We start from the raw sequence: 25,886 nt of genomic DNA on the forward strand, positions 1-25,886 counted from the left end.
CTCCATATGACCAGGATATCATCAATGTACCGACTCCATTTCACAATGTTATTATTGTAGGGATTAAGATTACTATAGATGTTACTTTTCTCGAAAGTCTCTACATATAAGTTCGCAACACTCGGGGCCATGGTAGCCCCCATGGCAGTCCCTTCCGTTTGTTGAAAAATCCTACCGTTGAACTCAAAATAGTTGCGTTTCAACGCCAGTTCGACACACCACAAGATAAAGGACGTGGGAACCGGATCCTTGTCAGTACGGCCCAGAAGTATTTCTTCAATCGCCTCTAAAGATGCTTGCTGAGGAATATTGGTGTAAAGAGATATAATGTCAAAGCCGAGTAGCAACTGGGTATTGGGGTCGAAGGCCAGGTTTTCGTGACTGTTGATAACATCTCGAGAGTCTTTAAGGTAAGATGACATTTTTTGCACAAATCCCTTCAGATAGTGGTCTGCAAAAGTGGAAAGGGGTTCGAGAACCGAGTTAATCCCTGCCACAATGGGTCATCCTGGAGGATTGACCAACGTTTTGTGTACCTTAGGTAAGATGTAGAACGTAGGGATGCTTGGTTTTTTGTTAATGAGAAAATCCGCCTCTTGCTTCGAGATCCATTCTCGGTCTTTAGCTTTGGACACTTTATCAGAAACAAGTCCTATGAGTTCTGGGGTAGGGTCCATAGTAAGGGGACGATAATAATGAATATCACTCAGTTGTCTTTCGCATTCCGTGATGTAATCAGTGCGATTAAGGACCACGATGCCTCCACCTTTATCCGCCTTCTTGATGACAATTTGAGAATTTTTAGACAAGGAGTCAAGTGCTTGGAGTTCTAGATTAGAAAGATTATGGAACAGTTTCGAAGGTTTACTTTCCAAGGCTTTTATTTCCGCGATCACTTTCTTTTCAAAAACCAGTGATTCAGGCGAGAAACTCTGTGAAGGAGGATAGAAGGTAGAGGGTTTACGGAGTCCCGTACAATTCGTAGGTCCTTCAGCGGTGCTCGCGGTGTCTGAGGCGAAGAATTCTTTCAGATGAATTTTCCTCATGAATTTTTTGAAATCAATTAGGAATTCAAAGGGGTCATGTGCTTTAGTCATCACGTAGCCCAGACCTTTGTTAAGCACTTGTTGTTCAGTATTCGTAAGGGTGTAATCAGACAGATTGATCAAAAGCGATTCCCGCTTCTGGTTTGTTTTGGGTCGTCCCAACTGCTTCTGTTTGGGGCCTGGTATAAAAAACGGCCCTGATTACCTCTTCTTCCTCCGTTGTTTTGTCGTCGAGATGGTTGACCTCTTCCTCTTCGGTTGGGAGTTCTATTTCCAGAGGACGTTCCTTCGCCTGCATCATCAGGTACACTACTATCGTGACTGGTACTGTATGAGGTATTACGAAATCTGACTCGTCTATTGTGTCTAGTGGGACCATTGGTTTCTAAAGATTTGTTGATGTGGTCTTCTTTCACGTATGGAAAAGCCCTCTCATGTGAGAAACGAGCTAAATCTTTTTTCAGACGTTGGATTCTTTCGTTGGTATTAATGCTTTTAAATTCCTTCATCTCTTTCTCTATTTCTTCAAGGCGTTTCTTATAATTGTCCAGAGGTAGTAGTTTCTTTATGTTGTCTTCAATTTTCAGAAGTTCAATTTCGATTTTGGTAGATGTTTCTTTGGCTGTATCTATAATCAAAATCAGCCAGTCACGACCACAGCGATTAGCTATGTAACTCCATTGTACTCTGAATTTCTCGTTATCAAGAAACAATCTAGGTTCGTTCTGGACTGTCAGTCCTTGTGGTAGTGCTTTATTCTTCAGGTATTCAAGCATAATTGCTCCATGAAGTTCTGTCCTCGTGAGTCTTTTCCTTAGCTGTATGAGTTCGTTCCATTCATCTTTGTCTTTCATCATATCCACCGTATCTTCGTGGTTCAGGATAGAAATCGCTTTCATAAGGGCTGCAGCATAATCATCGCTGTAAGCTAGTGTCCTGTCATCTGCCATAACGTTGGTGGCTAGAAGTATGGAGTTAGGAAACTTGTTAGAAGTGAAAAAATAAAATGAGGAAAAAAAGAGGGGGTAACTCAAAAGGGTGCTAAGCAAGGGCACGTTCTCCACCCCACTTAGAGGGAGTTTCCTGTGACCAATCAGCCACTGTGAACAACTTAAATATGGAGGAAGCCCGGTATACAGTTGACTGACATAAGTTAGCAACGTATACTCTGTCTGTGTCCGGGGGGACAAAGATCTGTAGTTATGGTGAAGACAGAGCTAAAGTGTAGATGCCACACATTTACAGGACTCCCAGAATCGGGAGACCACACAAGGACCAGTCGTTATTAAAAAGAGATAAACATCAAATTTAATAGGTTCAGAGTCTAAAAAGTGATTAAATAATGTGGTCCACAATACATACAATTCATAAACAGAGTAACAGAAAAACAAACAGGTGTTACGTGACAGGCTAAAATTTAGCTGATTTACAATGTATCAAACTGTAGACACATTCAATGTCTGTAGGTACATTTTAACAAATAGTGTACCATACCCTACACTGGTTAGGTTTAGTTAAGACAAACAATTAGTAACTCTGGTGAGAAATACAGAGTATTAGCTCGACATGTTTCAGTTCCTACAATTATTATGGAACATTCATCAGGAGGTATATGATTAACCACGTAACCAGGACAACAGTCAGTAGACAACTAATGACATTCGCGGAATTCGTAGCATCTATAAGATAAAAGACAAAACGCAAAACATAAACTTAAAATTAGCAATTCATGTTGCAAGTTCAAAATTCATGAACTACGGAATCAAAAAAGAGGGGAATAGATACCTCCATTGATGCCGAGTGGGTGCTCTCTACTCGAGAAGTAGTAGGCGGTATGGGACCGAAAATCGTTCCTACCTAGAGTAAGAAAACATACACATGAGCGCTAAAAAGTAGCTCATTAACAAAAGCAGGAAACGTGCTAAAGCTTAGCAGCTAATGAGATAAGTGTAAAGTGTGAACCATGTAGAGAAGGAAGTATAGACAGAGAGAGTCTAGTGTGGTAAGATGAACAAACATGTCCACAGGGTGCCTCCTACGTAGCTCCGAGCTGTAGTGCATTGGGTAGCTCTAATCAAAGAAGATTCATCAAAGCGTGACACGGTGTCTCATGCTACACCGTTAATAGGCCCTGAAGTAAGGGAATTGGGAGACTAGAGTGGCAGAAAAGTAGTAAATGCCGCCATTAGAAACCAAGCAAGTCATATATCAACGGCGGTCCCCAAACAGGGAACCAGTGTGCATCTAGCCTTACCTACGAAATGTAAATAGCAGTGCCGGGCGAGAACGGATCTGGCAAACGGCTCCAGGAATAGACGCTGCAACCAGCGATAAGTGCTGCAAGGTTAGTACAGCGAGCACCGTGTTCTGGGGAGATAACAGGGTCATTAGGCTGGATGACCGGTGCTTGGACGGTAGTCATGGAGACACAGTGGTCCTACAACTATGTCTGGCCAGAAAGAGAGCAAGCAGACCAACGTAGTTCTGAACGGCCTGAATTGCCTGTTTTTTTGACCATTTCTTTGATCTTTTTTTCTGCTATCTCTGTATTGTGTGTACGAGGTACCTCAGAGTTCTCAGGACTGATATTGGTAGCTGTATTATTTGTTACACTGTTTACCATGCACTGTACACCTATAAGGATAATTGTTTACCCTTATCTCTCTACATACTAGCTGTATTCTCCCTAATGAGTATATTTACAGATAATTTATTCTATTATCTCTATACGGTCCGCTTGCTCTTGGAGTAGCTCCTAAAGAACTGTTATAGTTTTGGTACTATCCCCAACAGCTTCCCCGTATGTCTATCTTTTTAGCACTCAGGAGTTCTGTTTTCGCTCTGCGACCGGCTCTTGCCACTCCAAGATGGCGGCCGTTCAGAACTACGTTGGTCTGCTTGCTCTCTTTCTGGCCAGACATAGTTGTAGGACCACTGTGTCTCCATGACTACCGTCCAAGCACCGGTCATCCAGCCTAATGACCCTGTTATCTCCCCAGAACACGGTGCTCGCTGTACTAACCTTGCAGCACTTATCGCTGGTTGCAGCGTCTATTCCTGGAGCCGTTTGCCAGATCCGTTCTCGCCCGGCACTGCTATTTACATTTCGTAGGTAAGGCTAGATGCACACTGGTTCCCTGTTTGGGGACCGCCGTTGATATATGACTTGCTTGGTTTCTAATGGCGGCATTTACTACTTTTCTGCCACTCTAGTCTCCCAATTCCCTTACTTCAGGGCCTATTAACGGTGTAGCATGAGACACCGTGTCACGCTTTGATGAATCTTCTTTGATTAGAGCTACCCAATGCACTACAGCTCGGAGCTACGTAGGAGGCACCCTGTGGACATGTTTGTTCATCTTACCACACTAGACTCTCTCTGTCTATACTTCCTTCTCTACATGGTTCACACTTTACACTTATCTCATTAGCTGCTAAGCTTTAGCACGTTTCCTGCTTTTGTTAATGAGCTACTTTTTAGCGCTCATGTGTATGTTTTCTTACTCTAGGTAGGAACGATTTTCGGTCCCATACCGCCTACTACTTCTCGAGTAGAGAGCACCCACTCGGCATCAATGGAGGTATCTATTCCCCTCTTTTTTGATTCCGTAGTTCATGAATTTTGAACTTGCAACATGAATTGCTAATTTTAAGTTTATGTTTTGCGTTTTGTCTTTTATCTTATAGATGCTACGAATTCCGCAAATGTTATTAGTTGTCTACTGACTGTTGTCCTGGTTACGTGGTTAATCATATACCTCCTGATGAATGTTCCATAATAATTGTAGGAACTGAAACATGTCGAGCTAATACTCTGTATTTCTCACCAGAGCTACTAATTGTTTGTCTTAACTAAACCTAACCAGTGTAGGGTATGGTACACTATTTGTTAAAATGTACCTACAGACATTGAATGTGTCTACAGTTTGATACATTGTAAATCAGCTAAATTTTAGCCTGTCACGTAACGCCTGTTTGTTTTTCTGTTACTCTGTTTATGAATTGTATGTATTGTGGACCACATTATTTAATCACTTTTTAGACTCTGAACCTATTAAATTTGATGTTTATCTCTTTTTAATAACGACTGGTCCTTGTGTGGTCTCCCGATTCTGGGAGTCCTGTAAATGTGTGGCATCTACACTTTAGCTCTGTCTTCACCATAACTACAGATCTTTGTCCCCCCGGACACAGACAGAGTATACGTTGCTAACTTATGTCAGTCAACTGTATACCGGGCTTCCTCCATATTTAAGTTGTTCACAGTGGCTGATTGGTCACAGGAAACTCCCTCTAAGTGGGGTGGAGAACGTGCCCTTGCTTAGCACCCTTTTGAGTTACCCCCTCTTTTTTTCCTCATTTTATTTTTTCACTTCTAACAAGTTTCCTAACTCCATACTTCTAGCCACCAACGTTATGGCAGATGACAGGACACTAGCTTACAGCGATGATTATGCTGCAGCCCTTATGAAAGCGATTTCTATCCTGAACCACGAAGATACGGTGGATATGATGAAAGACAAAGATGAATGGAACGAACTCATACAGCTAAGGAAAAGACTCACGAGGACAGAACTTTATGGAGCAATTATGCTTGATTACCTGAAGAATAAAGCACTACCACAAGGACTGACAGTCCAGAACGAACCTAGATTGTTTCTTGATAACGAGAAATTCAGAGTACAATGGAGTTACATAGCTAATCGCTGTGGTCGTGACTGGCTGATTTTGATTATAGATACAGCCAAAGAAACATCTACCAAAATCGAAATTGAACTTCTGAAAATTGAAGACAACATAAAGAAACTACTACCTCTGGACAATTATAAGAAACGCCTTGAAGAAATAGAGAAAGAGATGAAGGAATTTAAAAGCATTAATACCAACGAAAGAATCCAACGTCTGAAAAAAGATTTAGCTCGTTTCTCACATGAGAGGGCTTTTCCATACGTGAAAGAAGACCACATCAACAAATCTTTACAAACCAATGGTCCCACTAGACACAATAGACGAGTCAGATTTCGTAATACCTCATACAGTACCAGTCACGATAGTAGTGATCCTGATGATGCAGGCGAAGGAACGTCCTCTGGAAATAGAACTCCCAACCGAAGAGGAAGAGGTCAACCATCTCGACGACAAAACAACGGAGGAAGAAGAGGTAATCAGGGCCGTTTTTTATACCAGGCCCCAAACAGAAGCAGTTGGGACGACCCAAAACAAACCAGAAGCGGGAATCGCTTTTGATCAATCTGTCTGATTACACCCTTACGAATACTGAACAACAAGTGCTTAACAAAGGTCTGGGCTACGTGATGACTAAAGCACATGACCCCTTTGAATTCCTAATTGATTTCAAAAAATTCATGAGGAAAATTCATCTGAAAGAATTCTTCGCCTCAGACACCGCGAGCACCGCTGAAGGACCTACGAATTGTACGGGACTCCGTAAACCCTCTACCTTCTATCCTCCTTCACAGAGTTTCTCGCCTGAATCACTGGTTTTTGAAAAGAAAGTGATCGCGGAAATAAAAGCCTTGGAAAGTAAAACTTCGAAACTGTTCCATAATCTTTCTAATCTAGAACTCCAAGCACTTGACTCCTTGTCTAAAAATTCTCAAATTGTCATCAAGAAGGCGGATAAAGGTGGAGGCATCGTGGTCCTTAATCGCACTGATTACATCACGGAATGCGAAAGACAACTGAGTGATATTCATTATTATCGTCCCCTTACTATGGACCCTACCCCAGAACTCATAGGACTTGTTTCTGATAAAGTGTCCAAAGCTAAAGACCGAGAATGGATCTCGAAGCAAGAGGCGGATTTTCTCATTAACAAAAAACCAAGCATCCCTACGTTCTACATCTTACCTAAGGTACACAAAACGTTGGTCAATCCTCCAGGATGACCCATTGTGGCAGGGATTAACTCGGTTCTCGAACCCCTTTCCACTTTTGCAGACCACTATCTGAAGGGATTTGTGCAAAAAATGTCATCTTACCTTAAAGACTCTCGAGATGTTATCAACAGTCACGAAAACCTGGCCTTCGACCCCAATACCCAGTTGCTACTCGGCTTTGACATTATATCTCTTTACACCAATATTCCTCAGCAAGCATCTTTAGAGGCGATTGAAGAAATACTTCTGGGCCGTACTGACAAGGATCCGGTTCCCACGTCCTTTATCTTGTGGTGTGTCGAACTGGCGTTGAAACGCAACTATTTTGAGTTCAACGGTAGGATTTTTCAACAAACGGAAGGGACTGCCATGGGGGCTACCATGGCCCCGAGTGTTGCGAACTTATATGTAGAGACTTTCGAGAAAAGTAACATCTATAGTAATCTTAATCCCTACAATAATAACATTGTGAAATGGAGTCGGTACATTGATGATATCCTGGTCATATGGAGAGGCACTTTGACTGAAGCTAACAACTTTTTCAACTGGCTTAATAACCGTAACCCTCACCTCCAGTTTACTATGACGTCTAGCAACGAGCTCACTAACTTTCTGGATCTAACCATTTTTGCTTCGAATGGAGTCCTGAAAATTAAGCCCTATCATAAACCTACCGATAAAAACTCCCTTCTATATTACTCCAGTCACCACATTAAACATCTTCGTGACAACCTCCCCTTTGGGCAGTTTCTACGCCTTAAAAGAAATAGCTCTACTAAAGAAACTTATGAGGCAGAGGCCGACACCCTTGCAAAAAAACTGAGACAGAGAGGGTACCCTAAAAAACTGGTGCAAAAATCAGCCAAAAGGGCTTTCAATAACAATCGAGAGGCATTATTAGAACCTAAACCATTCAAACCTAAAGATGACCGGATTGTTTGTGTGAGTACCTTTTCTAACCAGAGCTTTGATATTACCAACATCATTAAGAAGAATTGGAAAATCTTTCAATCCTCCTCTCCAACTATGAACATGCCAATTTTTGCTTATAAAAAAAGCACAACGATAGGCAACAGAGTTAGTAATAGCAAACTTAAATCCATCCCTATCCAGGAACCCAGATTGACCACTCTATGGGGTCTACCTGAACCCACCGGTCATTACCCTTGTGGTTCATGCGGGGTCTGCAAATTGACCTCTGTAACTAAAAATATTGATGTTGGACTCTCAAAGCTCTGGACACAGAAAAATTTAACTAACTGTAACACAGAATTTGTGGTATATCTGATCACTTGTAAATGCGGACTGCATTATGTGGGGAAAACAACTCGCAAGGCCAAAGTTCGGATCATGGAACACCGGAGCTGTCTTAAAAACATGACTGAAAATGCCCCAATGGTGAAGCATTTCAATCTTCTGAAACATCACTATGAAGACTTTAAATGGACAATACTGTTATCACTCAAAGGTTCTAATTATGCCACCCGTGAGAAAAAACTGTTTACTATGGAACAAAAGATGATTTATACTTTGCAGAGTGATATCAGGGGTCTCAATGACTCTGTCGAATGGTACAATATCTAATTGCCTGTTTTTTTGACCATTTCTTTGATCTTTTTTTCTGCTATCTCTGTATTGTGTGTACGAGGTACCTCAGAGTTCTCAGGACTGATATTGGTAGCTGTATTATTTGTTACACTGTTTACCATGCACTGTACACCTATAAGGATAATTGTTTACCCTTATCTCTCTAGATACTAGCTGTATTCTCCCTAATGAGTATATTTACAGATAATTTATTCTATTATCTCTATACGGTCCGCTTGCTCTTGGAGTAGCTCCTAAAGAACTGTTATAGTTTTGGTACTATCCCCAACAGCTTCCCCGTATGTCTATCTTTTTAGCACTCAGGAGTTCTGTTTTCGCTCTGCGACCGGCTCTTGCCACTCCAAGATGGCGGCCGTTCAGAACTAAGTTGGTCTGCTTGCTCTCTTTCTGGCCAGACATAGTTGTAGGACCACTGTGTCTCCATGACTACCGTCCAAGCACCGGTCATCCAGCCTAATGACCCTGTTATCTCCCCAGAACACGGTGCTCGCTGTACTAACCTTGCAGCACTTATCGCTGGTTGCAGCGTCTATTCCTGGAGCCGTTTGCCAGATCCGTTCTCGCCCGGCACTGCTATTTACATTTCGTAGGTAAGGCTAGATGCACACTGGTTCCCTGTTTGGGGACCGCCGTTTATATATGACTTGCTTGGTTTCTAATGGCGGCATTTACTACTTTTCTGCCACTCTAGTCTCCCAATTCCCTTACTTCAGGGCCTATTAACGGTGTAGCATGAGACACCGTGTCACGCTTTGATGAATCTTCTTTGATTAGAGCTACCCAATGCACTACAGCTCGGAGCTACGTAGGAGGCACCCTGTGGACATGTTTGTTCATCTTACCACACTAGACTCTCTCTGTCTATACTTCCTTCTCTACATGGTTCACACTTTACACTTATCTCATTAGCTGCTAAGCTTTAGCACGTTTCCTGCTTTTGTTAATGAGCTACTTTTTAGCGCTCATGTGTATGTTTTCTTACTCTAGGTAGGAACGATTTTCGGTCCCATACCGCCTACTACTTCTCGAGTAGAGAGCACCCACTCGGCATCAATGGAGGTATCTATTCCCCTCTTTTTTGATTCCGTAGTTCATGAATTTTGAACTTGCAACATGAATTGCTAATTTTAAGTTTATGTTTTGCGTTTTGTCTTTTATCTTATAGATGCTACGAATTCCGCGAATGTTATTAGTTGTCTACTGACTGTTGTCCTGGTTACGTGGTTAATCATATACCTCCTGATGAATGTTCCATAATAATTGTAGGAACTGAAACATGTCGAGCTAATACTCTGTATTTCTCACCAGAGTTACTAATTGTTTGTCTTAACTAAACCTAACCAGTGTAGGGTATGGTACACTATTTGTTAAAATGTACCTACAGACATTGAATGTGTCTACAGTTTGATACATTGTAAATCAGCTAAATTTTAGCCTGTCACGTAACGCCTGTTTGTTTTTCTGTTACTCTGTTTATGAATTGTATGTATTGTGGACCACATTATTTAATCACTTTTTAGACTCTGAACCTATTAAATTTGATGTTTATCTCTTTTTAATAACGACTGGTCCTTGTGTGGTCTCCCGATTCTGGGAGTCCTGTAAATGTGTGGCATCTACACTTTAGCTCTGTCTTCACCATAACTACAGATCTTTGTCCCCCCGGACACAGACAGAGTATACGTTGCTAACTTATGTCAGTCAACTGTATACCGGGCTTCCTCCATATTTAAGTTGTTGGCAAAAGTGATCTACCTGATCACTGTGCCGTAATTGTAGTCAACAGTTCTGTCGGTGGAATTACGGGGGCGCAGTGATCACATGGATTCTAATTTTACATCACATTTGTTTGCTAAAAATTGGGCCAATGCCGTACAATTTGCAGTCCCGTCTGTAAGGTATTATTATTATTAATATGGTATTTATTGAAAATTCACCTAGCTCCGGGAAGCAACAGAGCGCCTGACACTCATCGGGGGAAGAGGGGGGACTAATGGGATTGGATGTCGATTACTTTTATTTTTCACTGTTAAGAAGTCCTCTGCTTTTTACAGCCATTTAACAGTGACCTTTGAAATAGACTGCGTCCTTTGACTTGAATGCACTTCGAAGCTATCCCCTTAATTTTGGCACCTACTGATCTACCAACCAATACAAGAATGAGGAATAACTACTTAGGTGCAGAAAAAACCCTGAACACAAAACCCTAGAAAAACAACCCTGGAGAACCCTCTCCTTCATCGCACCCACTTAGCCATCCCCCCTCCGCAAGTCCCTGAATCCCTTATTACATGTGTAGTTCGATGCTAGCAACCTACAGATCCAATTCCATCGGGGTCAAGATCCACTACTTTTTTTATTGCACTTTTACTGCTGGCTGCACGCGCTAGCGAAGCCTGGCCCATGTGTCATGCACTATTTCTTAGGATTCCTGCAGGGGGATAGAGAGTGCCCCTGTGCCCTACCCTCACGTTGCTTTTTCCAGCTCCTTCGTAAAGGCCGAATAGGTGGCAGGTCACCACCCAGCCTTCGATTATGGGAAGCAACGCCTCCATCACGGCCAGGAAAGTACACTACAGTAAGCCCAGCGGAGCCACACAGGAAGGAGTACACTAACACAGGAAGCAGTACACTAAGCCCAGCGGAGCCACATTCCCAGCAATGGCGAACAGCACTGCTACTCTGTAGAGAATATTACAATCTGCAGCACACAAACAGTGAATATTTCAGTACCAATTCACCCCTTCAGTGGCCAGGGAATGCCGAGATCAATCTCGAATTAACTGGGACTGCAGGTCAGATGAATACATTTACTGAGAGGATAGCTCATGGGCATTGTGCTTGTCTTGGAAGCAACCTTACCGTGTCAGTAATCGTGAAAACAGGCGCGTCACTCACCTGAAGGCGAGACCATTACCTCCACCACACATCACATGGCCTGTGGCCACAAATCAGAATCATATAAACCTTTTGGAGCTGCTAGCAGTGCTCAAAACCCTACACATCTTCCAAGTGCATCTAACAGGTCTAACAGTACAAGTCCTCACAGACAGCAAAACTGCCATGTTTTACCTAAACAAGCTGGTATGCACACACTCTCCACGTCTGTACAGGCTAGACCAAAACATTTGGAAGTGTGCACTCAAGCGGAACATGTTCCTAGTGTCTTAACACATTCCAGGAGAATGCAATTCTCTAGCAGAGTCGCTAAACACAGATGCTCTACCCGAAGAGCACGAGTGGCAGCTCAACAGAAACATTTTAGACAATATCTTTTCCCTCTGGGGCTATCCTCCATTAGACTTGTTCGCCCAAGCCTAAACATACAATACCCAGTCTTCGCATCCAGGTTTCCCCAACCCAGATCCAAGGGGAACACCCTGTGGGTGAGCTGGTCAGGGACATTTTCTTACTCTTTTCCCCCCAACACCACTCCTGAGCAGGATCGTGCACAAGATGCACCATGAGCAAGTAACTCTAATCCTGGTCTGGTTGCTGCAATGTGGGCGAGAGAACCTTGGTTTCCGCATCTGCGCAAACTGGTGATGTGTGAACAAATCAAGCTCCCATGCCCCTTCAACATGCTCACCCACCATGTGGGCACAACGTTACATTCACATCCTCAATCTATTAACTTGATGGCCTGGCTCCTGATGTCATAGAGTTTGACCATTTGAAACTACCTCAAGGGTGTATGGAAACCCTCAAGGAGGCACATAAACCTAACACTAGACACTGCTACTTTAACAAATGGAAAATATTTGTAATAAGGTGCCAGTCAAAAGACATAAACCTTATTGAATGTACCCCATCACATATTCTTTAATACATGCTCCACTTACTAGACTCTGGTCAGGGATTCAACTCCATCAAGGTTCACCTAGTGGCTCTATCCACGTACACCACTTCACAAAACAAGGTGTCCTGGTGGAAAGTCGCTGTTGTTAAGGCCTTCATGGAGGGAATAAAGAGGCTTTACCTCCCCATTTCCAACCCACCTCCAGGGTGGGATCTCAATGTGGTACTCTCACAGCTCATAGGTCCTCCCTTTGAGCCTATGCACAAATCCAGCCTTAAACACCTAACTTACAAAACAGATTTTCTGGTGGCCATCACCTCCATAAGAAGGGCCAGTGAGCTACAAGCTTTGTCAGTGAAAGACCCTGTCTTTGTTATCCACCAAGCCAAGTTGGTACTAAGAATACACTCTAGGTTTTCACCTAAGTACATATCCAAGTTCCATATTAACTAGTCCATTGAACTACCCACTTTCTTTCAAAACCCTTCAAACTCAGCGGAGAAAAACCTCATACACTAGATGTAAGGAGTGTGGTTATTTACTATGTAAAGAAGACAAAACTGCTAAGACAAACAGACCAACTGTTTGGCTCCATAGCACCTGGCAGGGAAGGTGATCACGTTTAAAGAAACACCATCTCTAGATGTATAGTGAAAAGTATACAGCTCTGCTACTCCTATCAAACAAAACTCTGCCTTTCACGCCAAGAGCTCACTCTATCAGGGGTACAAGAGCTACTTTGGCCTTTAATGCAAACGTCCCGCTGGATGCCATTTCCAAAGCAGCTACATGGAGTTCCGTACATACCTTTACTCAGCATTACTGCATTGACACACATTCTAAAGCAGATTCACAGGTGGGACAAGTGGTGCTAAACTATCTATTTGCCGCTGTACCTTCTCAAAACCCACCACCTTCTCCAGACACTGCTTGATAATCTATGCATAGTATGTGATTTAAGCATATCCACAAGCCTCAGAAGGGATACATTACTGACCGTAATCATATTTCTGATGCTTGTAAATGCTTAGATTCACATGCACCCACCCTTCCTCCTCTGTGGAGTAGAATGTGCATAGATGTTTTCTGGTTTTATCTACTCTTATCTGCTTTATTACATCTGTACTCGCGCTACACTTCATGCTACCTCATGTCACTACATTTCAGTAGTGTGGAGGGACAGGTTTGGAAATAGGATGTTTTCTACTATGTAATGTCATCATTTTAGCAGCAATCACATAACTAATAATTTTAATTTGTATGGTGGCTGGACAAGCAGGTGAAAATACACTCTATACCGCCAGCTCTTTCCAGCCACCCTAGTCCTCCCGTAGCTGGCACCATGTTGATTGTTGGGATGCAACAAGGAGCCTCTTCATATTGCCTTCCCACCTCCTCCCCCTCCCCCCAAAAACGGAACCTACCCTTTCTCCTCCCCGACCCCCTCCCTCACTCCCCACTTACCTGCTGGACCAGACCTTTGTGCTCTTGGATCAGTGTTTCTTCCACCCACTAACACCATAGAAATGCAAATCCCTTTCTTATGGTGGTGGCCATCTTTTTTTTTTCCTCAGAAGTTTGGCATCATGAAATACGCGCAGCCCATCTCCCGAAAAAGAAACATTTAACTATTTGCACCCTGGGCAAACCCTCGGGTGTGAATAGCTATCACCCCCTTGTCATGGATGCCTATATGGCCGGTAACTGCCCACAGCCCTCACTGAGGCCCTTGCGCTGGCGGGCCTTCACCGGCCATGTACGCTCCATGACTCGTGGTTGATTGCTATATTAGAGTTATCTGAATTAAAAAAGAAAAAGGTTCCCATTCGCAATACATGTCATTGTCATTGAATTGCATTTACAGGTGGCAGCTCTTATCCGGTCTCCATGTGGGGGAAGAATGGTTTCTACAAAGCTTTTGCACCTGTCTCTCTATCACCTTAAACACATTGGTTCCTACTAGTTTGCTGGAGTCACTCCAGTAGTTGTGAACAGCAGCACGGCAACAGAAAAACCCAGGTATTTTTAAAGGGTGTGCTCTGTTTTTCATCGTAAAAGTGGAATTAGAGGCAGAACGATCGAGTCAGCCTCAAGATGGGGTCCAGCAATGGTATTTGGAGACATAGATTGTCAGTGCTTGTGTCAAGTAGGTATGTTGGCATCAAACTGATTGCACATTGTCCAGGCGGGGGGAGCGCCGATGGGTATGCATAGACTTTATGGAGGTTGCTGGGGCTCTGACAGACCTTGTAAGGGACCATAGGATCAGCCTGCAGGGTCGAAATCTGACTGTGCTACTTTCAATTTTTGCTCATAATTAGTATTTGTGCCTGCTGTAACCAATGCGTAGGTTCAGCTGTGCTACCAACCAATAACTAGTCAGTACATCTTAAATATTGCCTTAGTTATCACAAAAGAAGTGCATCATTGGTTAAAATCTAAGCACAACCTTTTCAAAGAAGGAAGGACAATTTGAGAAACAAAATGGTAGGTGTTCTGGGCAAAAGTAGCCATTATACAACATTATACTAACATTGTAAACTGGTTCTTTTCATTTTACAATGTTAATTTTGAGTGATTACTTCCAGTGTGTATTGTAGTCATAATACGAATGTTACACTTGTCTAACTTAGCAAAGCCCAGTATGAAAACCAAGAAAAGACATGTAAACTATTTTCTGACAGAGTATTAGTTGGTAAACCGTCCTTTCATCGACAGTAGTTATTTCGATAGAAGTTTTGCTGAAAAAATTCCATCCGAAAAAAAGATCGAAATATATATGAGGCGTGGGTAAGGGGATAAAATGGGCGGGTAATTGGGGTGGTGTTAATAGTAACAGGGGAGGAGTATAGGGGGGTACCCCCTCATTTTTTTTTAAAAAATGTCGATTTGTTTGATGGATTTTCGTTTGGAAAATAATCCTTCTAAAAACTACTGTTGATGAAGGGCCTAGGACCGCATTAGTCTTATTTATTTTATTTGGTTTTCGTAAGAAGCTTTGTTTAAGAAATGAGGAAGGCCATCATTCTATGAAGGGCAATCTGGTACACTCCTGCTGAACTCTTTCCAAAGACCCGCATAAGATAGGTAGACAGACAAGATAGCCTCATGAAAATGACCACCTATTAGGCAAATATGGGTGTGATGATATGGGGCATGCACACGTCACTAAGTACATAGAGAACACTTGTCCTGGTGGCCATTTCATGTTTCACAGCACACATCCTTAAAGTGTATGTAACCATGAAGCACATCTACTAATTTGGACACAGGATTAGGATGTAGGGGTTAAATGGCTATGACATCTGTCACTCCATTGGGGTCAGAGGGCCAACCTCGATGGGTTTGAGAGCCCGTCTCAACATTAGAAGAGGAGGGGCTGAGAGGTTCATGGCAGTGCTTATGGCATAGGCTGGGTGTGTGTGCAGATGCCTCCTCCCCATCCTGAGACTTCATTTGCGAGCAGTGTACAGGAAAGACCTATTGGTTCCTTCACCTGCATGTTTCATTTGACTTCACACCACCGCCAATTACAGTGAGCTATTTTTCCCGCCATTTTATTATTCACGAGATATCATTACTTAGCAGAGTAATTCACTGTCCTCCCTTCCTTCCCAGGTGAAGGTGACGGACACAGATGTGCCCATCGATGGCCTGGCGCCCAGCACCGAGTATGCGATTACCGTGTACGCGCTGTATGGAGAGGAAGCCAGTGACCCTGCAGCTGCCCAGCAGACCACCCGTGAGTACCCTTTCCCTTCCCTTTCTCTCTGAGGTCTCCTTCCATTCGTACTTCTCACTATACCTCAGGACTGTAACCTGTGTAACCACGCGCACCTAGTGTGTAGGCTCTCTCTGTATCCCTTGTAATAGACACGTTTCTCAAACTGACCGTGATTTGTTTGATAACCTCATGTACCATAGGTCGTTTCTGTAACTTCAGGCACTTCCTGTAACCGACTTCTTAAGCTATAATTGCCTAGATGCCTCCGGGCATGGTGCGCTATATGAATGGCAAAATAAATAAATAAATAAATCCATAAAATAAATCAAACCCACTCATGTATGCAAGTGAATGGTGCCAGATGCACCCAGACCCAGCTATTACCGTGCTGTATTCTCTCCTCCCTGAAGGTTCTGTGCTATGCTTGCTCTGGGCCTGAGCTGTGCTGCCCCTGCAAGCTGCAATCCCAGAAAAGTATAAGCTGCGCTCCTTTTCCACTCTTTGCAATGCTCCCAGCGAAATGGGTGATATGTGAGCTCGTAGAGGCATACTTGCCAGTATGACCCATTCCATTCTGAAGATGCAAGCCCAGTCCTGGTTTTAACTTTTAATCGTCTATTGCACGAACTTGAAATACTTTACATAGATGGTGCAGTGCATTCGCTTTCGAAGTCCCACAGACATTTTCAGCAGATTGTGGAAATTAATCATAAATTAATGCACACTGGTCGGTTCTATCTCACAGAGAAATCATGAAGGCAATGCCATTGTTAGGCAGCAAATGATTTCATGATTACATAGTTTAGTTTCTTAATTGCTGTCTTAATTTTTGCATGATTTCATCTGTTCAATCAACATCTAGCATATTGCCATACTCAGGGCTTTAAGTGGGCTGGGGCTAGCCGGAGAGGAGCTCTGCCCGTCTCCAAAAACGTCCCCATAAAAGGGGCTCTGCCTAGGCTCCCGTAAGTCCCCCATTAGCACTAGTCAGTAATACAGCGGACCTGGAGTCTCCCGTGCACACACTGCGCTTCAGGGGACTACCACAAACACAACTCTGGCCCTTGTCATCTGTTGGCATGGGAGGGGCAGAGAGGGAGGTGATCACTGTGAAAAGGCAGCATGGCAGGGGTCAGCACAGCAGCTAGGGAACAAGAGGAGAGGTGGGCGTACAAAAGGAAGGCTAGGAAATCGCCCACCTCTCCAGTAGAGATCCCTAAATGACCTCGTAAGCAAAGAGATTGTAGCATGGTTGGATTAGAAAAGCTGTACTCTGCCCGGAAGGTCACTGCAAAAGAGAACTGCACGGACTCAATCAGGTGTGAAAGTGGACTGTCCCGCTATATCTGATAAACAAGTATGATATAGGAGGGTGCAATGAAGGCAACAAATAGGGGAACGTATAGGCCCATTCCAGATTTATTACAACTGAATACAATCTTTTGTTATTCAAGCACCCTTCTGCCAGTACCGCCACTCATCACTACTGGTCAGAAGCATGAATGGGTGAGGTCACCGGCCGTCGACAATGGCAATCTTGAGTGTCTGAGCTCAAATGGTTGGCCCCTATTAGAAAGCATAAGGCACACTGAGAAAATCGAAAATGCTGCACCATTGACAAACGGGTAACGCCTTTTTTATTGGCCACATTGCTTGCAAGTCAGGAAGCCTCAAGTAACATTGGACATTGCACCATATTTTGATCTTGAGAACTTCTTTTGTAGTGTCCAGGTTGCATGCAAGCCAGTACATCTAAGGAGCTGTTTCGAGATCACTGCACAGTTCTGACAATGCACAGAGCCTGCAAACCACATATTTAGACTCTGTCTGACGTAAATGCACAACAACACGTCCTGCACTCCAATTGTACATTTTGAACTCTTTGATTTCAGTATGTATCTAAAACAACCTGAATAATTGTTCAGACTAGCTGGCCCACGTTGACTGCTTGTGGCTAATTCCTAGATCAAATTGCACTGAACAGTTTTGTGTGGATAAGATGCCCTTTCGCAAAATTCATTTCTCAGCACTGCTAGATATGTTTATTTTTATGTTTATGTATTTATACCGTGCTCAAATGACCTGAAGGCTTATGACAATTTCAAGTGTAACCAAAAAACAGTCTAATGAAAGATAAGTGTTTTCAATTTCTTTTTAAAGATTTCAACTGAGTTTATTTCCCTCAGATCTGCCGCAAGGGCATTCCAAGCACTAGGGGCGGCATTAGCAAAGGAACCCGTAAGGGATTTGGTAGTTTTACAGTGTGGGATCTTTAATTGATTGGTGTTGTTAGATCTAAAGGCGCTCACATTATGTTTTGCAGCAAGACGTTCTGTTAAGTAGGAGGGCATGAGTTCCAGGTGACATTTTTGGGTAATCAGGAGAAGCCAAATCTGAATTCTGGCCCTCACTGGAAGCCAATGAATGTGTTGCCTTGCGTCCAAGACATGGTCTCTCCAGTTAAGTCTGTTGACTACCCTAACCGCGCTATTTTGTATCACCTGGAGGTGATCACAATCAGTTTGCGAGCTGCCAATAAGCAGACTCCAAAAAATCTAGTTTAGACCCGATAATAGCATGTGCAATTGTCTCTGCATTCCTCTGTGAAATGAGGGGTCTAAGTGATGTCATAAGTTTAATGTAGTAGGAGGAGGAAGAGACAAGCCCGCAAATCTGTGCCCTCATATTGAGGTTCTGGTCAATTCTCGGGAGGATAGCTCCGCGGCAACATGCTCACCTTGGAAGCAAGACTACACGCAGCAATACAGGTTCGATCCGCGCTTAGAAACCTCTTGGTATTAAACACGTTATGAATAACCCATCATATCATATCATATCAAGGATAATGCCCCGGGTTTTAACTTTCCTCTGTACCTCAATTTTTGAATCTGTGATAGAAAAGCTTTTATAGCGTGGTCCTAAATTGTGGAATTTCTTCGAAGAACCAACCACCATAAGCTCTGTTTTCTCTTTGTTGAGAGCCAAGCCATTTTGAATCATCCATTACTGGATGATGTCATAGATCATGTTAACTTTGCGCTCATCCTCCTCGTCGATTCCAGTGAGCGGGATGACACATTTCGTATCAATGGCGTAATTCGTGAATGTGATTCCATAACTAGCCAACATGTCAAAAAAGGAGACCATGAACAAATTATACAGCGAGGGGGGAACAAAGGCTCCTTGCGTTACACCATAAAGTGGAGTGAAAGGTTTCGGCTCTGCATCTCCACTCACAACTCTGCATTGCCTATTACTTAGGAAAGAGTCTATCCATAGTGTTGCACCACAGGAGAAATGAGCCACTTCCCTCAACCTGGTGGACAATAATGAATGATCCACCAGGTCGAAGGCAGTAGAAAGATCTAAAATCATAAGGAGGGATGCTTGTCCCTTATCCATAGAGTCCAGTAGTTTAGCCTTCAAATCGAGAAGGGCGGTTTCCGTCCGTGATGCCGCCTGAAGCCGGATTGCAGGTTGTTTTAAAATTTGATGTTGGTTGAGGTATAGAGAGATTTGCTCATAGGCGACCCTATCCAACATTTTTAACAAAAAAGGAGTGTTCATGATGGGTCTATAATTATTCTCAGTCAAGGGGCATAGACCAGGTTTCTTCATCAGTAATAGAATCCATGGCTTTTTTAGAGTGTCAGGAACAGAATATTCAGCCAATCAAGTGTTAACAAATTTACAAATGGCCGTTAAGAGTGGTGTAGGGCAGGTTTTGATGATCATAGATGATCCGGTGTCGCTGCTACATCTAGAGCTTTTGAGCTTAGTAATGACCTTCTGATTCTGAGATAGAGGAGAATCTAAATGGTGTAAAGCCTGAACTGCTCTGTATCTGCCTTACCGAAGGGTCAGGTAACGGATTGCATGTGGCTTTCTGATCCTCAATCGCCTGTTTAATTCGCGATAGCTTCTCTACCATGGCATCCTGAATGTTATTGCACCAGATGTCCTCTTTACAAATAATTTCTTTCTCTGGCCCTTCAGGTATTTCTTGCTCTCTCAGGATCTTAAATAGCTCCTTACTCTCTGAGCTGGCATTAGCAATGCATTCATTAAACATTTCCTTTTTAGCAGAGATCAAGGCATTTTTATAATCCTTGGCTGATGATCTATATCTAATCAGACTAGGGGTATCCTGTTTTTTTCCCCAGTCATAGAACAGTTTTGATTTAGCTGATTTCAGTTTATGGAGGTCTACGGTAAACCATTTGTTTCCTTTATGAGCGTAAGGGACAGATTTTTTCTAAAGAGGAGCCAGAGTGTCCAGCGTCTCCTGAAATGTACTAAGAATTTGGGTGGTCATGTCTTGTAATTCACTTGATGTCATTTCCGGAACCGCAGCCGAGAGTAGGGGCATTAGTGAGTCAGATGTGATTTTTTTCCAATTTCTCACCATAAGAAAGTCCCTACTTATACACGGGTTCCTAAAAAGGCTTGTAGATTTTAAAATGAATAAAAGAGTGATCTGACCAAGGGCAAGGTAGAATAACTAAATCCAAAGCCTCTTAACTCATAGGTGGGTACCCAATCCAAGATATGACCCTTATCATGTGTGGGCTTTCTGACCTGTAGCTGAAAGCCAAGAAGACCCAGCGTGTCTTCCAAGGCACCTGCCGTATGATCCTCTTCAGAACCTAGCCAGAAATTAAAATCACCCATCAAGATAAACTTGGAATTGGGTTTGAGGATTGGGAGTAGGAGATTACTCAGCAGACATGGGAATTCCTTCCCAGCTCCTGGAGCTCTATAGCACAAAAGAAGATTCAAGGTTGTTTCTGTGTTAATACCTATTTTAACCATTAATAGTTCAGTATCAGGAAGGTCTATGGTCTTTACCTCCCAGATTTTGAGCTCGGGTTTAAACATAAGTGCTACACCACCTCCTCTGCCTTCTCGCCATAAAATTCCATAGCCCTCGGGAATTGCCAGCCCCAACTGTGGGCCTGCTTGCTGCACTATGTCCCCAAGTCTCGGTCAATGTGCAGACATCAATATTATTCTCCCCAATATAAATGGCCACTTCAGAGGCCTGTCTAATAAGGGATCTAGTGTTCAGCAGGAAGCACTTTAAAAAATCACCCGATAGTGTTTCCGTCGAAACAGTATCCTTCACCTTAGTTCCCTGAGGATCCAGACCAATCCGGTTTAGATCATCGAAGGGGGCTTATTATCGAGAAGGTTAACTGAATGGAACTGTTGCTCTCAGTGTCTATATGTTCCAGACACGTGTGCATGCCCATCACCCTCCCATCCGCCTCAAACCCCCCTCTTGCCCCTTGTCCTGGGAAGCAAGCAAGTGCGCATGAGCTGATGGTCATATCTATGGGGGTGCGCTCCATACTAGATTGTGTAGCAGCGAGGCTCTCCTTACTCAGCTCTAACTCTTTAGGTATTATTGCAACATGTTGCTGGTCCGACAACAAAATATTCCTGCTAAGCACGGCATGGGAAGAATTAGTGTCGAGCTTCGACCTGGCGAGCTCAATGGCACGTAAAACCTCCTGAATTCCCATAGTCACTTAAAAAACTTGAAACCTCAGAGACAAACAATGAGTAAAGTTAAGAAGTACCATGCCTCCACTGACCTTCCACGGACCGCCACAAACCGCTTGGGTTCTCGCGCCAGCGCTCTCGCACCTGATTTACAAAATGTGTACGATGCGAGAACACCAAGCAGTCTGGGGACTGTAGCCAGAAGGAAATCAGATGATAGAAAGAAACGCTCAGCAGCAATTAAGCACAGCTGCCGTGTAGCGTTTGCTCTACGCTACCACAGCGTTTGCTCTACGCTACCACAGCGTTCGAGCAAACACCAGTTACAATTGGCGGCAAAGAAGTTTAACAAACAGAAATAAAACAGTAGTTTGCACACAATAATAATATCAGAGCTGAATAAGAGCTCAATTTAAGATCACGCTAAAAATAACAGTATTAAAACACACTAAAAGCACTCTATTAAAATAATCAGGTGTCAATCTATCACGCAGTGGGCTAAAATTAATATAAAGAAAGGCTACATATGCATTGTTTTCAGTGAAGACTGTTATGTCTTTTCCTGCTTTCAGATGTATGGTCCTCTAGAAAAGGGGGCCAGGCAGGCCTACATTCCTATTCTTATGTGTTCCCTCAATTCGGTTTAACCTGACCGTTAGCTTTTTTTTTCTGTGACAAAGAACTGTCAGTCTCTGTGACCACCATCTGATGAAAAAGTCTATGGGAATTCAAAAGCTGACGCATTGTCCTATCTCTTCGTAGTATTTCCAGATTATTCAATCCATGGTCTACAAATGTGAAATTTTGTGCAAAACGCATCTCGGAAATGTACAGTAGTTACTAGCTGAGTTGTCTCCAGTGATTCAAATACACGTTTCCGATAGCTCACTAGCTCACTCGTCTCCGGGGCTTTGAATGCACTGTCTCTATAGGTCAGCCACTCATTCCTCTTTCTGCTGTTTTGATAGCACACTTTCTATTGGCCACTAGCTCGCTCCTCTCTGGGGCTTTGAATGCACTGTCACTATAGGTCAGACACTCATTCCTATCTCTGCTGATTTGATAGCACACTTTTTACTGAACACTTGCTCACTCCTCTTTGGTGCTTTTCTTGCAGTGCCCATGGAGCCCCCAAAGAACTTACGCTTTTCAGAGGTCACTCATAGTAAGGCCCAGGTGCAATGGGACAGCCCCTCCCAGGATGGGACAGTGCACCGCCTGACGTACATCGCCACTGGAGGGAGTGACAGTGCTGGAGAGGTAAGAGACACCAGTGCAAATGTGAAAGATGAGAAAAAAAGTCCCATGAGACCTGACTAAGAGCCGTTGCCTGGACAAAGGATAAATAACACAGCTAGGTAAGGGAGTTTAAGATAATGAGAGAAAGGCAGAGCCGTGAGAGGCACCATCATAAAATGGAGTGCGCATCAGACACTTCAGAGAGCACAGCTGGTCAGATAGCACAGCGAGTTAAGCGCTTGCCCCTGATATCAGTGTGCATCTGCTGTGGCGGGTTCCAATCCCGGCAAGGTCATCTCAGTCTTTCATCATTCCGAGGTTGATAAATTGAGTACCACTCTGTGGGATAATAATGTGATCTGTTATTTCAGTGCTCTGAGACTCATGGGTGTGTAGCGCTATGTAAGAAATAGATGTTATTATTACTTATCTGGTGGAGAGTGCACGACGCCCCTAGATAGAAATGAGATGCACTCAGAGAAAGCCTAAGGAGAGCCATAGATGGGAGTGAGAGGCACCCACTCGGGGGTTGAGGGGAGTGAGTAAAACACAAGTGGAGTTAGTCAGCGTCAATCCGTGTCCATGATCAGTGCAATATACATGACCTTGCTCCCACACTCACACTCAGAGAGATTGGGGTGAGATGTGGAAGTGATTAAGCAACAGACATTTAGGGACATGATTGACACCTGTACTGGGGGAATTATAGAGAGGCACACATTGAGTGCAGAGTACAAAACCAGTAAAGAGCACACCAACTACATACACACACACGCACACTCATTGTCACTAGTAAGAGGCACCCATAGTGAGAGAAAAAGAGACACATATACAGCGTGTGGATTGACACCCATGATGATGGCCGAGAGTCACCCACAGAGTAAAGTAAGAGACGATCCGAGAGTTACCACAAGACAACAAGAGAGGGTGGCCAGCGAGACACCTGTAAAAAAGAGAGTTCAAGGCAGTGGTAGAAGTGTACTGAAAAAAGTAGTGGGCTGTGGTCTCGGCAGGAGAGAGGGTAGGTGAAAGCACAGTGCAACATGCAACAAGGTGTTGCGGCCGGGGAGTTGCAATAGTCTAAGTGGCTAGTAACTAAGGCTCCTATTACAACTTTACACTTGCCCAGGGACGTCAATGGACACATCCTCTGTATAGAATAGTTAAAGGCAGCCATAATGTGTAGCAAGAGGCACATCACAGAGGTGCCTAGAGCAAGCCATAGAGATGGAAGTTGGAGTCACTCAAAGAGGGGAGTGACAGCCAGATTGGGGGCTCAGATGCTGGTGGGGATCTGAGTGTAAAGCACGCGTAGAGAGTAGAGAGTAAACAATATCCTTAAATCTGCAGAGAAGAGGGAGAAATGCAGCTTTGATGAAGAGCCACTCCTGAGGCGAGTGCGGGGGAGATTCTGGGCCCGGATGATCATGCTTTTCTCCTCTTGTTGCAGGTGGAAGTTCCTGGCACTCTCTCATCTGTTGTACTCGCTTCCCTCGCTTCACTGACAGAGTACCTCGTCTCCGTCACCTCCGTCTACAATGATATCCACTCCTCACCTCCCGTGACTGGGAATGTCACTACACGTAAGAGCAATGCACTAGACGGGTGCTCAATGGGGGGAAGGATGTCGGGGAGCTCTGTAAGTGGTAAAGGAGTGTAGGATTTGATAGGTGTGGTGTGTTTTAAAGAAAACAGCATAAAAAGCAGTGGTGAGCACATGGAAGAAGTGTGTCATCTGGTCATATAGTGCCAGGAAGGTATGGATGAAAAAACACAGGCACTCTTTTATGTTTAAAAGGGTACTGCGTCCTTTCATCGCGGGATGGTTTTTTACAGTGTTTTTTACCGTGAATTTTTTTTCGAAAAAAGCCATCAAATTTTTAAGAAAACGGGTGGAGGGGGTCCCACCCAAAAATAATAGTAAAAAAAAATGATGGGTTTTATTGTTAAAAAAATCGCGGTAAAAAAACATGCAAAAAACATCCCTTGATTAACTGCCATGGATCCGTTTAAAAGGCCTATTTAACATTGCCAGCACCTGCCACTTTTGCCTCAAAATACCCTTCAAACAGTACCAGGGATGCTATTTCACCAGCATGTCAGGGGTCATGGATGTAACATCACATGACCTTTGAACTCAATCAGATCACAGGAAGTGATGCCACATGACGTTTGACCTTGATGACGCCATAGGAAGTAAAAAATCCTTGAAGTAAAAAACCCACTGTTAGGATTTTGTTGTGAGACCAAGGTGGCAATTAGCAATTACCAGGGATGTTTTTTGCCATTATGTCAGGGGTAGCGGAAGTAACATCACTCACCCAATGACAACACAGGAAGTGACATAACGTGGCCTTTGACCTCAATCAGATCACAGGAAGGGCGGCCACCTGCCGTTTGACCATGATTGAAGTGGCATCCTTGAAGTATAAAACACACAAGCGTGAATTAATAAAATGAATCATTTGTAAAGCATAGGGTTATTTTGGTTACCAACACTATTTTAACTAGAACACTGTCATGATATGCCAAAAATATACCCACCAGAACCATAGCTGAAGGGCACTGCCAACTTTTGCGAGTTAGGTGCAATTTATAGCCACACAATAGAGTTATATATTCATCATATGCATGGTACCACCTCCCAAAAGTGCTAATTTATGAAATGTAAACATCTTTTGCACAGCTAGAGCCTGACCTGCACCTCAATTACCTCTTACTTAAGAGGCTATGCCTCAGTGTGAGTACGCTGAGAGAACTCGTCATTCAGCGTGCAGACTCAGCTCCTCTCCCATAGGGTGAATGCCGGACCCAAGCGCGTATGCCACATACGTATGCTACATACGTATGCTACATATAAATGATGCTACACTAAAGGACCCATGGCAAAGACGCTCAATGGAACTCAGAGCATAGATAAGTCACACAATACATGAAAAGTATAAAAGAGGTTATGCAATATAAAAATATAAAGGAGAAACCTGTGGCCATTCATCAAACATAAGAGCTGGCACAAGACTCTGATCCCCGAATGTTGGAACATACCAATGAAGTCAATAGTTATC

General features: G+C 43.4%; 1 protein-coding gene across 1 annotated transcript in view; it reads left to right on the forward strand.

The window, feature by feature from the left end:
* The window catches only part of COL20A1 (collagen type XX alpha 1 chain), a 686,383-nt gene that overhangs the window by 321,789 nt on the left and 338,708 nt on the right, over positions 1-25,886 (forward strand). The window contains exons 14-16 of the mRNA XM_069650801.1: positions 15,972-16,095; positions 22,700-22,842; positions 24,272-24,404. Of these exons, the coding sequence (XP_069506902.1) occupies positions 15,972-16,095; positions 22,700-22,842; positions 24,272-24,404 (400 nt within the window). The remainder of the gene's footprint in view (positions 1-15,971; positions 16,096-22,699; positions 22,843-24,271; positions 24,405-25,886) is intronic.

Source organism: Ambystoma mexicanum, chromosome 3p (genome assembly GCF_040938575.1).
Source record: "Ambystoma mexicanum isolate Mex_15411 chromosome 3p, UKY_AmexF1_1, whole genome shotgun sequence".
Classification (NCBI taxonomy): domain Eukaryota; kingdom Metazoa; phylum Chordata; class Amphibia; order Caudata; family Ambystomatidae; genus Ambystoma; species Ambystoma mexicanum.